Genomic DNA, 14,154 nt, shown 5'->3' on the forward strand with positions numbered 1-14,154 from the left:
AACTAGGCTAACTGATTGTTTTGTATGCTCACATGTAAAAAAAAAAATAAATAAATAAAAAAATTTGCCTAGTTTAGAATTGTGAGTGTAGGAGTTAACTCGGATTGTAGGGGTTATCTCTTGCCCGTAGTGTGTTATTTAATCTTTTCCTTTGTTTTATTTGTATTTTGTTAATTGAAGCTTATCTAATCTAATTAATGAAGTATTTTTTTTTTAACTATCCTTGCACGTAAATATAATAATAATAATAATGATAATAAATAAATGAATAAATCACAAGAAAATCCCATCATGCAGAATGGCTGGACGAACAAGAAATAATAACAACGGTAATGGTGATGGAGTGCCTGATGGCGATGTCGCTCGAATTATACGCGCGATTGCTGATAGAGTAGGCAATATACCACCCCGAAACCAAGATCAAAACAAATCGGAGATGATAGCAAAATTTGAAAAGCTACGTCCCCACAAATTCCTTGGTGGACCAAACCCCCATGAAGCTGAAGCTTGGTTAAGACAAATTAAGAAGTTGCTAGATACTTCCGACATCCGAAATGAACAAGATAGAGTGACCATGGTGGCCTTTCAAATGGAAGGGAAAGCAGATCATTGGTGGGAAATGATCAAAAGTACTCGACAAGTAGAGACATTAACTTGGAGACAATTCGAAGACCTGTTCATGGAAAAGTATTTTCCTAACTCGCTAAAACAAGAAATGATTCAAGAGTTCCTCCAACTGAAACAAGGAAAAATGTCAATCGCTCAATATGCGAACCGTTTTGAAGCTATTTCACGGTACACTTTAGCCATAGTAGCAAATGAAGAGGATAAGGTTAGGCGATTCGAATGGGGCTTGGACACAGACATTAGAGGAAGATTGATCGCAGTGTAACACTCCACCTATGCCCAGATGGTGGATCGAGCTTTAATTGTGGAACGAGAGTTAGCAGATTCCGAACGCATTCGAAATCAGCGATCAAGGAACAACAACCAACCACGCGGAGGAGGCCCAGTCCGCAACACCAGAAACCATCCTGTGCCAGCACCCTATGCCAGAGGAATGCAACAGCAACAAAGGCAGAATCGAGGAAACCAGCAAGGAGGAAACTTTGTAAATGAGTGGAAAGGAAGATGTTTCAGATGTGGTCAACCGGGGCATCGTCGAAGTGAGTGTCCTCAAGGTGGGGAGTATTTTATGGATCAGCGAGGGGCACAACAATACAACAGATGCCAACCCGGGCAAGGTTCTAAGCCTACTCAAAATACTCAGACCAACAAGGGGCAGCCACAAGCCTTTAGGAATGCAGGCCGACCAAGAACACAACCACAAGGAGCTGGAAATGGGAAGAAACCAGGAGAGACAAACCAACAAGCAGTAGGGAGAATGTATGCTCTCCAAGAAGAAGAAGATGTTGATAACCCATCAGTGATTCAAGGTATGTTAATCCTTATGAATTCTTGGGTTAAAGTATTGTTTGATTCTGAAGCTTCACATTCTTTTATATCCACTGCATGTGTGACAAGTTTGGGTCTAGCGCCAGAGACGCTAGGGATAGTTATGAGTGTCGCTTCGCCCTTAGGAGGTCAAACCCGAGTAAATCTAGTATGTAAATCTTGTGAGCTAGAAATCTCCGGTTCATTTCTGATCTGTGATCTAAGAGTTATGGATATGTCTGATTTTGACGTCATCCTAGGAATGGATTGGTTGTTAGTTCATCGAGCCATTATTGATTGTTACTGTAAGACAGTGACAGTATCCCCCATTAACGGCACGAAAGTTCAATTTAAAGGAGATAGACAAGATTCTCTAACTCCAACGTGTCACAAGTCGCGATGGCATGATCAACTAAACGGATGGTTGGCAAGCCTAATTTTGGAAGACAAAAATCAAGAGGATCCAGGATTACCCCATGTGGTGTGTGAGTACGCTGACGTTTTCCCTGATGAATTACCAGGATTACCCCCAAAACGAGATGTAGATTTCACGATTGAGCTTCAACTCGGGACTTCACCGATTTCAATAGCACCACATCGTATGGCGCCAGCTGAACTTCGAGAATTGAAGGAGCAGTTGCAAGAACTGTTGAGTAAGAAGTTCATCAGACCAAGCACGTCCCCTTGGGGAGCGCCAGCATTATTCGCAAAGAAGAATGATGGAACCTTAAGATTGTGCATCGATTATCGACAACTAAATCGAGCCACCATTAAAAATCGATATCCCTTACCCAGAATTGATGACTTGTTTGATCAATTAAGAGGTTCAAAATGTTTTTCCAAAATTGACCTTAGGTCGGGATACCACCAACTTCGTGTCAGAGGAGAAGATATACCCAAAACTGCATTTCGAACCCGTTATGGCCACTATGAGTTTGTGGTAATGCCATTTGGTTTGACAAATGCTCCTGGGGTATTCATGAGTTTAATGAACAAAATTTTTACCCCCTATTTAGACCAATTTGTGGTAGTATTCATTGATGATATTTTGATATACTCACGATCGGAGGAAGACCACGAGCAACATCTGAGAACCGTTCTGCAAATTCTAAGAGAAAACCAATTGTATGCTAAAGCTAGCAAATGTGAATTTTGGCTAAAGGAAGTAAAGTTCTTAGGTCATGTTGTGTCTGAATCAGGGATATCAGTGGATCCTGCTAAAGTAGAAGCAGTAATGGGGTGGAAACAACCTATGAATACGTTTGAGATTCGTAGTTTCTTGGGATTAGCAGGTTATTATAGGAGATTCATTCAGGATTTCTCCAAATTAGCCAAGCCGATGACACGCCTAACGCAAAAAGGAGTAAAGTTTGAATGGAACGAAGCGTGTGAACAGTCATTTCAAGAACTCAAGAAGAGACTAACAAGCGCTCCTATATTAGTCATACCCGAACGTGACGTTGGGTACACTGTTTACTGTGATGCCTCTAAAGAAGGGTTAGGTAGTGTGTTAATGCAAAACGGGAAGGTAGTGGCTTACGGATCAAGACAATTGAAGGATCATGAGAAAAATTATCCTACTCACGATCTGGAGTTGGCGGCTGTGGTCTATGCACTTAAGACTTGGCGACATTACCTTTATGGCGAAAAATTTGAGATATTTACCGATCACAAAAGCTTGAAGTACTTGTTCACCCAAAGAGATTTGAACATGAGGCAGAGACGCTGGATGGAGTACCTTGAAGATTACCAATTCACCATATCTTATCATCCCGGAAAGGCTAATGTTGTAGCAGATGCACTAAGTCGAAAGACAAGAGAGATTGTAGCCAGCATATCAATTAAAGAATGGGAAATGGTAAGCACTATGAATGAGTTTAAGTTACAACCAGAGACTCAGAATGGGAAGGGTAGGTTGTTTACAATAGTTACAACACCCCAACTTCTTACCAAAGTGTTGGAAGCCCAAAGATTTGATCAGGAGACCGACTTCATCAAGGCCCGATTAGTGACCGAGGAATCTTCACTGGATTGGACACTCCATCAAGATGGTAGTTTAAGGTATTTAGGTAGAATTTTTGTGCCAAACATCGAACAATTAAGAGAGGAAGTACTTAAAGAATTTCACCATTCGATTTTTACGATTCATCCGGGAGGAAACAAGATGTACCAGGATCTTAAGCGACAGTATTGGTGGAGTGGAATGAAGAAGGGCGTTGCTCAATTCGTATCTAAGTGCTTGACGTGTCAGTAAGTGAAGGCAGAACATCAAAAGCCGGCAGGGAAACTCCAACCTTTACCAATACCTAAGTGGAAATGGGAACACATAACAATGGATTTTGTAACAGGATTACCCCGGTCGCTGCAAGGCCATGATGCCATTTGGGTGGTGGTTGATCGATTAACTAAGACGGCACATTTCCTACCAATAGGACCAGCAGGCACACTCGAATCTTTAAGCCGATTATTTATTCGAGAAATCATTAGATTGCATGGAGTACCAGTCTCAATAGTGTCAGATCGTGATTCTCGTTTTACGTAACAGTTCTGGCAAAGTCTGCAAAGGGCCTTGGGTACAGAGTTGTGTTTTAGTACAGCTTTTCACCCCAAACTGACAGTCAATCAGAAAGAACAATTCAGACTTTAGAAGACATGCTTCGAGCTTGTGTGATGGACTTTAAAGGTAGTTGGGAGAAATATTTACCACTAGTCGAATTCTCTTACAATAACAGTTTTCAAGCAAGTATTGGTATGGCACCGTATGAAGCTTTGTACGGACGGCCTTGCCGATCACCAATATGTTGGACAGAAGTCGGAGAAGCACCTCTTTTAGGGCCAGAGTTAGTTCAAGAAACTACCGAGAAGGTGAAACTAATTAGGCAAAGGCTTGAGACCGCTCAGAGTAGGCAGAAAAGCTATGCAGATAAAAGGAGAAGACCTTTAGCATTTAAAGTTGGAGATCATGTGTTTCTGAAAATACAGCCTCGTCGAGGAGTTGTTCATTTCGGAAAGAAGGGAAAGTTGTCGCCTCGCTTCATTGGACCTTTCGAAATTTTGGACAAAATAGGAGAAGTGGCGTACCGTTTGGCTCTACCGCCTCAACTGGCTGGAGTACATAATGTTTTTCACGTCTCTATGCTACGGAAATACGAGCCACACCCTTCTCACATCATCAATTGAGAGGAGATTAATCTTGATGAAGATGTGACAATTGAAGAAAAGCCTGTCAAGATTTTAGATCGTCGCGAGAAGAAATTACGAGGTAAAACTATACCATTGGTTCGAGTTCTCTGGAGACATTGTGGGACGGAAGAGTCAACGTGGGAGCGAGAAGATATGATACGTGTCAATTATCCTCAACTTTTCGAGTCTAAAGATACGAATTAATTTCGAGGACGAAATTCTTTTTAAGAGGGTAGATTGTGAAAACCCATATTTAAATTATTCTTGAAAGAAAATAAATAAATAAATTAATTAATTAGTTTTAAATTAACCAAATCCTATCACTAACAAAGACCCTATTAAGAATGATAATTTTGTGGGTGTTCAATATTTGTTGTTTATAAATTAGTTTAATTAGGATTCAATATAATAATTATTCTTACTAAATACCTTAGATAAAAATCTTAGGGTATCAATTTTGAGAACCCCTACATATACACACAAATAAAATAAAATAAAATAAAATACAAACAAACAAACCGTGGGCAAACAACCCACAGCTCCTACCAAACCCACCATCTTTTAAAATTTAGGATAGCCATAAAATTTAGGGAAAGCTTGTAAAATTTAGGGAAAAGCTTATAAAATTTAGGGAAAGCTTGCTCTTAGAAATTGGAGAAAGGGAATGGGATTTTTTGAAAAAAAAAATGTGTGAGAGAGTGAGAGAGAGAGAGCTAACCTCGGACGGAGTCTTTAAATTGCATCTAGTAAAGTTCATATTTCTAGACTAAGCATAAACCATTACATCCAAATAGAGGGAATTCTGGTGGAAGAAGAGGAGGAGATTGAGGTTGCATATTTTCCTACCATTTCATTATTCCATTTCAACCCTACCACTAAGTAAGAAAACCCTCTCAACCCTCTCATTTTTTATATAATTGAAATTTTTCAGATTATGTACATTTGATACATTGTCTAAAACTGTGTTGAATCTTCCAGCATGTTTGCCCGAATTTTTAGACAATTTTATACTCAAAATTTCGATATTAATTCTTCTACAAAGTTGTTGATAATTATGTCTAGTTCATCCAGGAATTTTTGCAACAATTTTTGAGCTCTCTACGAATTTATACAAATTTTTAATTAAAACTGAAGCTGTGTTGAGAATAATCTGTTTGAATCTACCAACCTGTTACCCGAATTTTTAGATAATTTTACACTCAAAATTTCGAGATGATTTCTTCTACAAAGTTATTTATAATGATATCTAGTTTGTCCAGAAATTTTTGGAAACAATTTTTGAGCTCTCTACGAATTTATACAGATTTTTAATCTGAAACTGTGTTGAGAATAATCTGTTTGAATCTGCCAGCATGTTTACCCGAATTTTTAGATAATTTTATACTCAAAATTTCGAGATGATTCCTTCTTAAAAGTTGTTGATAATGATGTCCAGTTTATCCAGAAATGTTTGGAAATAATTTTTGAGTTTTCTACGAATTTATAAAAAATTTTAACTAAATCTGAAACTGTGTGACAGATTTTACCTTGTATTTGAAAATTTATTTAAAATTCTATACTAAGCCAAATCTGGTAATTTCTAACTAAAAGATGAAATTTGAGAAGTCTAGTTTCATGATAAATTTTTAGATTATGGGTTTGACCTATAAATTTAAGCATGGAATTAATATAAGGAAATGTGACAAATCTGTGTCAGAAACACCCTTGGAATTTTCAAGAATTATTTATAATTTATTTTTGGAAAATGCTTCCTGAAAAATGACCATAACATGTTTATGGATTATTCTGTAGATTGATATGAATTTTAGAGTGGTATAAGTAATGTATTTAAAATTTTACTTGCAAGACATATATTCTGAAAAAAAATTCTGGACAGGATAAAATCACCACTTTCATATTATACTAGTCTAATTTAGTAAATCAAAAATTTGTGCAGGTGTGCATTTATGGTTTATTTCTTGTATTTAAGTTATTATGTTCATACCATGGTTTTAAGTAATTGTTTACTAAATTTTGTACATTGAACTATTATTAGGTGACATGCATAATATTTTATGTTGGGAGTTTTTCTTTAGTTGGTATAACGTTATTGGTGATTGAGATTTGAATAATTTGTGTTTAGTATATAAATTAACCAAAAGGATTAACGGTATATAATGAGTTACTGATGAAGGGTTAATACCGGGTATTCAGGGTGAGCCCTGGTTTTGAGAATTCTCACGTAAATTATGTTGCGAAACTCTAAGATGGCACAGGACTTATTTGAACCCTTTTCGGTATTCGGTTTTGGAATAAGGGTGGATGTGCAGGTGGCACAAAGGGAGGTTACTTACCCCTGGCAGACCGTTTCCTTGGGGCAGACCACGGATGCCACTACTTGGGTATATAACTCCGGACGTGGGCATCCCTGGTAGTTACGGTTGGTAACACTTAAATATTTGACCAAGGGAGGGTTTCAAATTAACCGTTGCCATGCTTAGTGGTTGGTAAGTTAAATCTCTTTGGTGAGATTTCGAGTGTCACCTAATTTATAAAAATTACTGAAATTATTCTAATGGTTGTAAATTCTGTGTATAATTATATTGTTATCCCATGTTTAGAATATTATTATTTTTCTCTTAAAAAGAATGGTAGGTTGGTTACGTTTTCTTACTGTGCTGCAAAACTCATGGCATATATTTTGTTGCCCTGGCGTTTCATGCCAGATTATGTTGAAGAAGGGACTGAGGCTGAAATTGGAGCTGCTGCCAATATCGAACCTTGGCTGACTTAGAGTCAAGATTTTATCGAAATAAAATCCTGTTATCCCTTGTATTAGGATTTAACTATGTTGTGACGTTGGGTGTGAATTTGTAGTTTTATTTTGTTGTTGGACTTTGACTATGTAAGAACTTAAAAGTTCCTAATTAGTAGTTAAAACTTTATCTAGCAAGTTATAGTTATTTAAATCTTATGACGTTTCAAAAGAAAAAATTTTGGGGCGTCACATGTGACGCTTCACGAGAGGGTCTGGGTTGTGTGTTGATGCAAGAGGGGAAAGTGCTTGCCTATGGCTCACGTCAGTTGAAAATTCACGAGAAGAATTACCCAACGCATGATTTAGAGTTAGCAGCTGTGATATTTGCCTTGAAGATTTGGAGGCATTATCTTTACGGTGAAAGGTTCGAGGTATTCTCGGGTCATAAGAGTCTGAAATATTTGTTCACACAGAAAGACTTGAACTTGAGGCAGAGGAGGTGGATGAAGTTCATTGGGGATTATGACTTCGAGTTGCATTATCATCCGAGGAAGGCCAATGTGGTGGCCGACGCCCTTAGCAAGAAATTTGTTGGTGACATAGCTAGTATAGCCATCCGGGAGTGGGAGATGTTGGGTGCACTTGGGGAGTTTGATTTGCTTCTAGGCGAATCCGTTGAGGCTGTGGCCTTGTTTTCTGTTATTGCGCAGCCTACACTTATGACTCGAGTGTTAGAGGCTCAGGGGGGTGGCCTTGAGGTAGAATCCCTCCGAGAGAAGATCTCCAGTGGGAAGGTTGAGAAGGGTTTGACGGTGTATCCCGACCTGAGTATGCGATACCGAGACCGTCTGTTTGTGCCGGAGTCTTACCGAGAGGAAGTACTCCGAGAGTTTCATCATTTGCGCCTTGCGGTGCATCCGGGAGGCACTAAGATGTATCGCGATATGGGTCGCCAGTTTTGGTGGCGAGGTATGAAGAGAGATGTGGCAGCTTTCGTGTCTAAGTGCCTTACTTGTCAGCCAGTGAAGGCCGAACATCAGAGGCCAGCGGGTTTGTTGCAACCCTTGCCTATTGCCGAGTGGAAGTGGGAGCATGTCACTATGGACTTTGTTGTAGGTCTTCCGAGGACTCAGCGGGGTAGTGATGCTATTTGGGTGGTTGTAGATCGGTTGACTAAGTCAGCACACTTCATTCCTATGCGCGTTAGAGATTCAGTAGATCATCTTGCCGACTTGTATATTCGGGACATAGTGAGGTTGCACGGGGTACCAGTGACGATCGTCTCTGATAGAGATCCTCGTTTTACTACTAGGTTGTGGCAGAGCTTGTAGAGTGCCTTAGGCACTAAGTTGACCTTTAGCACGGCTTATCATCCTCAGACTGACGGGCAGTCCGAGCGTACTATTCAGATCCTTGAGGATATGCTTCGGGGTTGTGTTCTTGACTTTAGCGGGTCGTGGGAGAGGTACTTGCCATTAGTGGAGTTTGCCTACAACAACAGTTTCCAGTCTAGTATCGGTATGGCAACATATGAGGCCTTTTATGGCCGACCGTGTAGATCTCCAGTTTGTTGGGCCGAGGTGGGTGATCTACCTCTGTTGGGTCCGGAGTTGGTGAGGGAAACGACGGAGAAAGTTGAGCTTATCCGTAAGAGGCTCGTTACAGCCCAGAGTCGTTTGGTGTTTGAGGTGGGTGATCATGTCTTTCTGAAGATATCACCTAGACAGGGATTGATGAGGTTTGGGAAGAGCGGGAAGTTATCCCCTCGGTTCATTGGTCCTTTTGAGATCCTTGAGAGGATTGGCGAGGCTGCCTATCGTTTAGCCTTGCCACCGCAGTTGTCCAGAGTACATGACGTGTTTCATGTGAGTATGCTTCGGAAGTATGAGCCGGATCCATCACATGTGTTGGATTGGACCGATTTAGTGGTTGACGAGGATGTCTCGTATGAGGAGAGACCGGTACGGGTCTTGGATAGGCGGGACCTAGGGTCAAGGGGTTTTGAAATTGGGACCTAGGGTCTTAACTCCCAAACCTTTACCAAGTTGCCAAACACCCTTGGGTTTAGTTGCATCTTATTGTCTGAAATAAATGAGGATATCCAAATTGATCAAGACTGAACATGCGTGCCATCTTCTTTCAGTGTCTCTCTCATATGTTGCCCTTTGATAATCTTCATTCAACACATAAAATTAAATGTATTAAGTGATAACTAATTAAATTAATTTATTAATTATAATTGATATTATTTAAAAATTTAAGTATTTTTTAAAATAAAATCTAAACTTAAAAAAAAAAATTGTATAAAATTTACTTAATTCTGACTGAATTTATAACTATTATACATAAGTATCGATATACACTATTATAAACTCATTACCACCACTACCATCACAACACTACTATTATGCCACTGCCACCATTACCACTATCACTACTACTACCACCATCACCATCGCTACTACCACCACTGCCACCACCACTATCATGTCATAACCACTACTACCATAACTACCGTTACACACCAGCACCATGCCACATTCTCCGCCGCCACCACTACTACTGCTACCATGCCACCACTACCACCACTACCACCACTACCACCACTACTACTATCATCATGCCGCCACCACCTTCATCACACTACTACAAAAATAGTTAAAGATCATACTTTGACAAAAAAAAAATATCTCACTTTTATTGGAAGTGTGATAAAAAAAAATTAGATTGATATTTTAATCACACTTAATTTGATTGAGTGTGATAATATTCTTTTTTTATGTCACTTTTCAATTAAGTGTGATTGTATATTTTTTTTTAATCACACATTCTAATTAAAGTGTGATTATATACACACTACTACTTTTTAATCACATTTTTTAAATAAGTGCGATTAGATATATATTTTTTAATCACACATTCTAATTAAAGTGTGATTATTTATATATTTTTTAATAACACATTCTAATTAAAGTGTGATTATATATACACTACTATTTTTTAATCACATTTTTTAAATAAGTGTGATTATATATATATATATATATTAATCACACATTCTAATTAAAGTGTGATTATTTATATACTTTTTAATCACACATTCTAATTAAAACGTGATTATATATACATTACTACTTTTTAATCACACTCCACTACAAGAAAAAGCATCTTTGGCTACTAAAAAAGCACATTGGGTCGCTAAAAGTATAGGTTTTGACGACTAAAAAAGCATTAGTAGTCAAAAGTAAAGATTTTTGGCGGCTAAAAAAATTTAGTAGCCAAAAGTATAGGTTTTGGCGACTAAAAATCTGTTTGGTTGCCCATATATGGCTTTTACCGACTAAAAAAATTTTAGTAGCTAAAAGTAAGGCTTTTTGGTGACTAAGAAAAAATTAGTAGCCAAAAGTGAGGTATTAGGTGACTAAAAAGATGTTTGGTCGCCAAACGTAAAGCTTTTACCAACTAAAAAAATTTTAGTAGCCAAAAGTGAGATTTTTTGGCGACTAAAAGAAATTTAGTAGCAAAAACTGAGGCATTGGGTGACTAAAAAGATGTTTAGTAGCCAAAAGTGAGGCTTTTTGGCAACTAAAAAGAATTTAGTTGCCAAAAGTGGGAATTAAATTTTTTAACGACTAAAAAATAATTAGTAGCCAAAAGTATAGAATTGATGACTAAAATTATATTTAGTCGCCAAAAGTGGTATCTTTTTTTTCTAGTAAATAATTTATTTTTACATAATTATGTTCAATAAAAAATAATTATCTTTATATATATACTTTTATATTAATACGGGCCTGTGTACTATATAAATAATATATGTTGCGTATATAATCATATGGTGTTATAGAAGTGTAGTGGAAGGAGTGCCTTGTATAAGATTTATGGTGTGAGAGGGTTGATGGTTTGAATCTCCATAAGAGCAAATGAGAAGCTAGTGAGTGTAATTTTTTTTTTTAACGAATGAGCTTTTGCCGACTAAAAGGTTTGATCTAAATGTTATTAATCACACTTAAAAGATGTGATCTAAATACTATTAATCATACTTAAAAGGTGTGATCTTAATATTTTTAATTACACTTAAAATGTGTTATCTAAATTTTATTAATCACACTTAAAATGTGTAATTAAAAATGACCCCTTTTAATCACACTCCCAAAGATCACACTTTAATAAAACTTAAAAAATGTGATTAAATAATATACATCACACAAAAACAGTGTGATCTTTATTTGTTTTTGTAGTAGTGTCATCATTGTCATTATTGCCATAAGCATCATTATTATTTTACTACCACTACCATCGCTATCGCCATCACCACCATGCCACCACCTCCACTACCACTACCATCACCATCACAATATGAAATTTGAAATATACAATTTGAAAATAATAAATTTTAAATTTGAACCTGTATATATTAAACAATTTATTTTTAGTTCAACACTTAAATTTTTATCAAACAATTTTTTAACTTAAAATATTCAACATTCAGTTTTTAATACTTAATTTTCAGATTCAGTTTTCAGTTTTATCAAATATTACCTAAGTGATGTTATTGGGTGATTGTGAAACAATATTTTATATTATTTATCACTAAATATTTGTTAAGTTATTTTTGAAAAATTTAATAAGAAATATCGAATCTTACTACTTTAATCAATAAATATCAAATTAAACAACGTTTCACATCATTTGTTATTTGATGTTTGTTAAGTTATCTCTTAAAAATCAAATAAGAAATACTAACATTGAATTTGGTTCAAGGATTTGGATAGAGATTTAGAAATATAAGGAAAAAAATATAAGCATTTTGGCCCTAAAAGGATGCGGGTTTGGCTCAAATTTGGGACGATAATTGGTTGTTCGGATTACGACAATGCTACGTAGCTCAAATTTTGTGGCTCAAAAGTGGCTCAAATGGCCAAAATGACGTCGTTTTGAGTACAAAACAACATAAAAATGGCCAAAACGACGTCGTTTTGGCCATTTGAGCCACTTTTGAGCCACAAAATTTGAGCTACGAGACATTTTCCTTCGGATTATTAGTTTAGTTTCTGATAATTGTTTTTACTGAGTATTAGAAAAAAGATTTGACAAATATTCCATCTCTTATATATATTGAGATTAAGAATATCAACCACAAAATGAGTGGCTTAGTGGGTGACGATTGGAATAGGATTGCTCTCTCTTAGGTCTCAGGTTCAAATCTTCTAACCTTGGGGCCGCGGACAGTAGGGCGTAAACTCAGTTTCCAAAGGCTTGTTCGGACTGGAATAAATGTTGGAACATTGATGAAAATGGAACCTAAGGGTTGTAATGTTAATTATGGAAAATGCCCTAATTACATTGTTTAATTAATTTGTGAAATTAATTTGAGAAATGAGAAATTGAAATGGGAAGAATGGAATTGGAGATGTATGGGAATAAAGGGTGTTGTTGGATTAAATATCACTCACCTAATTGAAATATTGATTTAATATCCATTTTGTGCATTTATTTTCTGTTTAGAAATAACTGCTTTGGGCTATCGGTGGAGGATAGTCTTGATTGTTGTAGACAATGCATGATGATTAGGCAAACTGAAACTAATCACTGGAATGTGTCATTGAGTATGACTGTTGAAAGAATACATTAAATTTATGTATTTATTGATGATGTGTATAATAACTGTTTATATGCATTGTGTTGTGTTGGAGGAGATAGGAGATGTACTCCACGGTTTAGGGGATGATAGGGGATGGACCTCTAAATCGGATGTTGTTTAGGAGAAGATAGGAGATGGACTCCATAGATAGAGCTCATACGCTTATCTAGTGATGTATTGACACAGCTCATATGCTTGTCATTGGAAGTGTGATATAACTCGTATGCTTATCTGTTGATGTGTTGATATAGCTAATATGCGTATCTGTTATGAAATGGGTAAATATTTAATATGAGTTACTGTCTCATATAAGTTGATGGCCAGGTTTTGAGCCATAGATATGAATTGAGAGTTATAAAGAAATGGAAAATGAAACTGTAAAGTGTTGTAAGTGGAGATATCTGTGTTGGCCATCTATCAACTGCTAATCTTTTAGTCATTGTTCATATTTGGTTTAGTGTATTTCTACTGGGCTGTGGCTCACCCTATATGGGAACATCATTTTCAAGTACAGGTAGCATGTCACCTCCAAGGACATAGCTTGGGAGGCCTGAGGCTGACAGACTTTTGTGTCTATTTTTTTTTTGATGTATTACATGTAAATTTAAGCCAAGGGCTTAAGATGTAATTGAGCTTGTGCTCTCTTTTTGTAACCAAGTGTTAACTTGGAAAGCTGTAAGCCCTTAGGGCATTTGCTTTTGTTGTTAACATGTAATACTTTTTGTAATGAAACTCTGATGAATAGAAGAATGTGGAACTGTTATATATATCAAAGCATGTCTATATTGATGGGTTTAATGTTATTTTTTTGAGGGCGTTACAACTTGGTATCAGAGCGTACCGGGTTCGAATACTTTGGGTACGTGGGAAGTGATTAGTATCACGATGGGTTTGTCTCGCTTGATAGAGACTTAGGTGTAGTGTCATATGCTATGCGTTTAATTGATAACATGTTTATGTGTTTATGTGGGTATGGGATTTAATTTCCAGGATGTTGATTGGATCCTTGGGTTTCTGGGAGTCTTGTTGGAAAAGCATTTGATCAATGCTGTTTCTAACCGGCACTCTAGTAACGCCTCGGGATTATCATTATCCGGAAATGAAATTCGTAAGTGCTTATGTGTTTATGTGCTTACGTGGAGTGAATTATTGTTGT

General features: G+C 37.0%; 2 protein-coding genes across 2 annotated transcripts; both read left to right on the forward strand.

Annotated features, from left to right (window-relative positions):
* The first annotated feature begins 298 nt into the window (after nt 1-298).
* Nucleotides 299-892, forward strand: LOC145795573 (uncharacterized). Its single transcript, XM_082880395.1, has one exon. The coding sequence runs from the start codon at nt 299-301 to the stop codon at nt 890-892; it is 594 nt and encodes a 197-aa protein (XP_082736521.1).
* Nucleotides 893-910: 18 nt separating this feature from the next.
* LOC145795574 (uncharacterized) lies at nt 911-3,688 on the forward strand. Its single transcript, XM_082880396.1, has 2 exons — nt 911-2,241; nt 3,112-3,688. The coding sequence occupies exons 1-2, from the start codon at nt 911-913 to the stop codon at nt 3,686-3,688; spliced, it is 1,908 nt and encodes a 635-aa protein (XP_082736522.1).
* The last annotated feature ends 10,466 nt before the right edge of the window (nt 3,689-14,154 follow it).

Source organism: Camellia sinensis, chromosome 7 (genome assembly GCF_055761805.1).
Source record: "Camellia sinensis isolate YWXY chromosome 7, ASM5576180v1, whole genome shotgun sequence".
NCBI lineage: Eukaryota > Viridiplantae > Streptophyta > Magnoliopsida > Ericales > Theaceae > Camellia > Camellia sinensis.

Excerpts from the sequence above, each read along its gene's own strand:
- LOC145795573 (XM_082880395.1), top strand. The coding sequence starts at position 299 with ATGGCTGGACGAACAAGAAATAATAACAACGGTAATGGTGATGGAGTG.
- LOC145795574 (XM_082880396.1), top strand. The coding sequence starts at position 911 with ATGGTGGATCGAGCTTTAATTGTGGAACGAGAGTTAGCAGATTCCGAA. Across the intron at positions 2,242-3,111 it reads TTACCCAGAATTGATGACTT|CTTGAAGTACTTGTTCACCC; the intron begins GTTTGATCAATT and ends CGATCACAAAAG.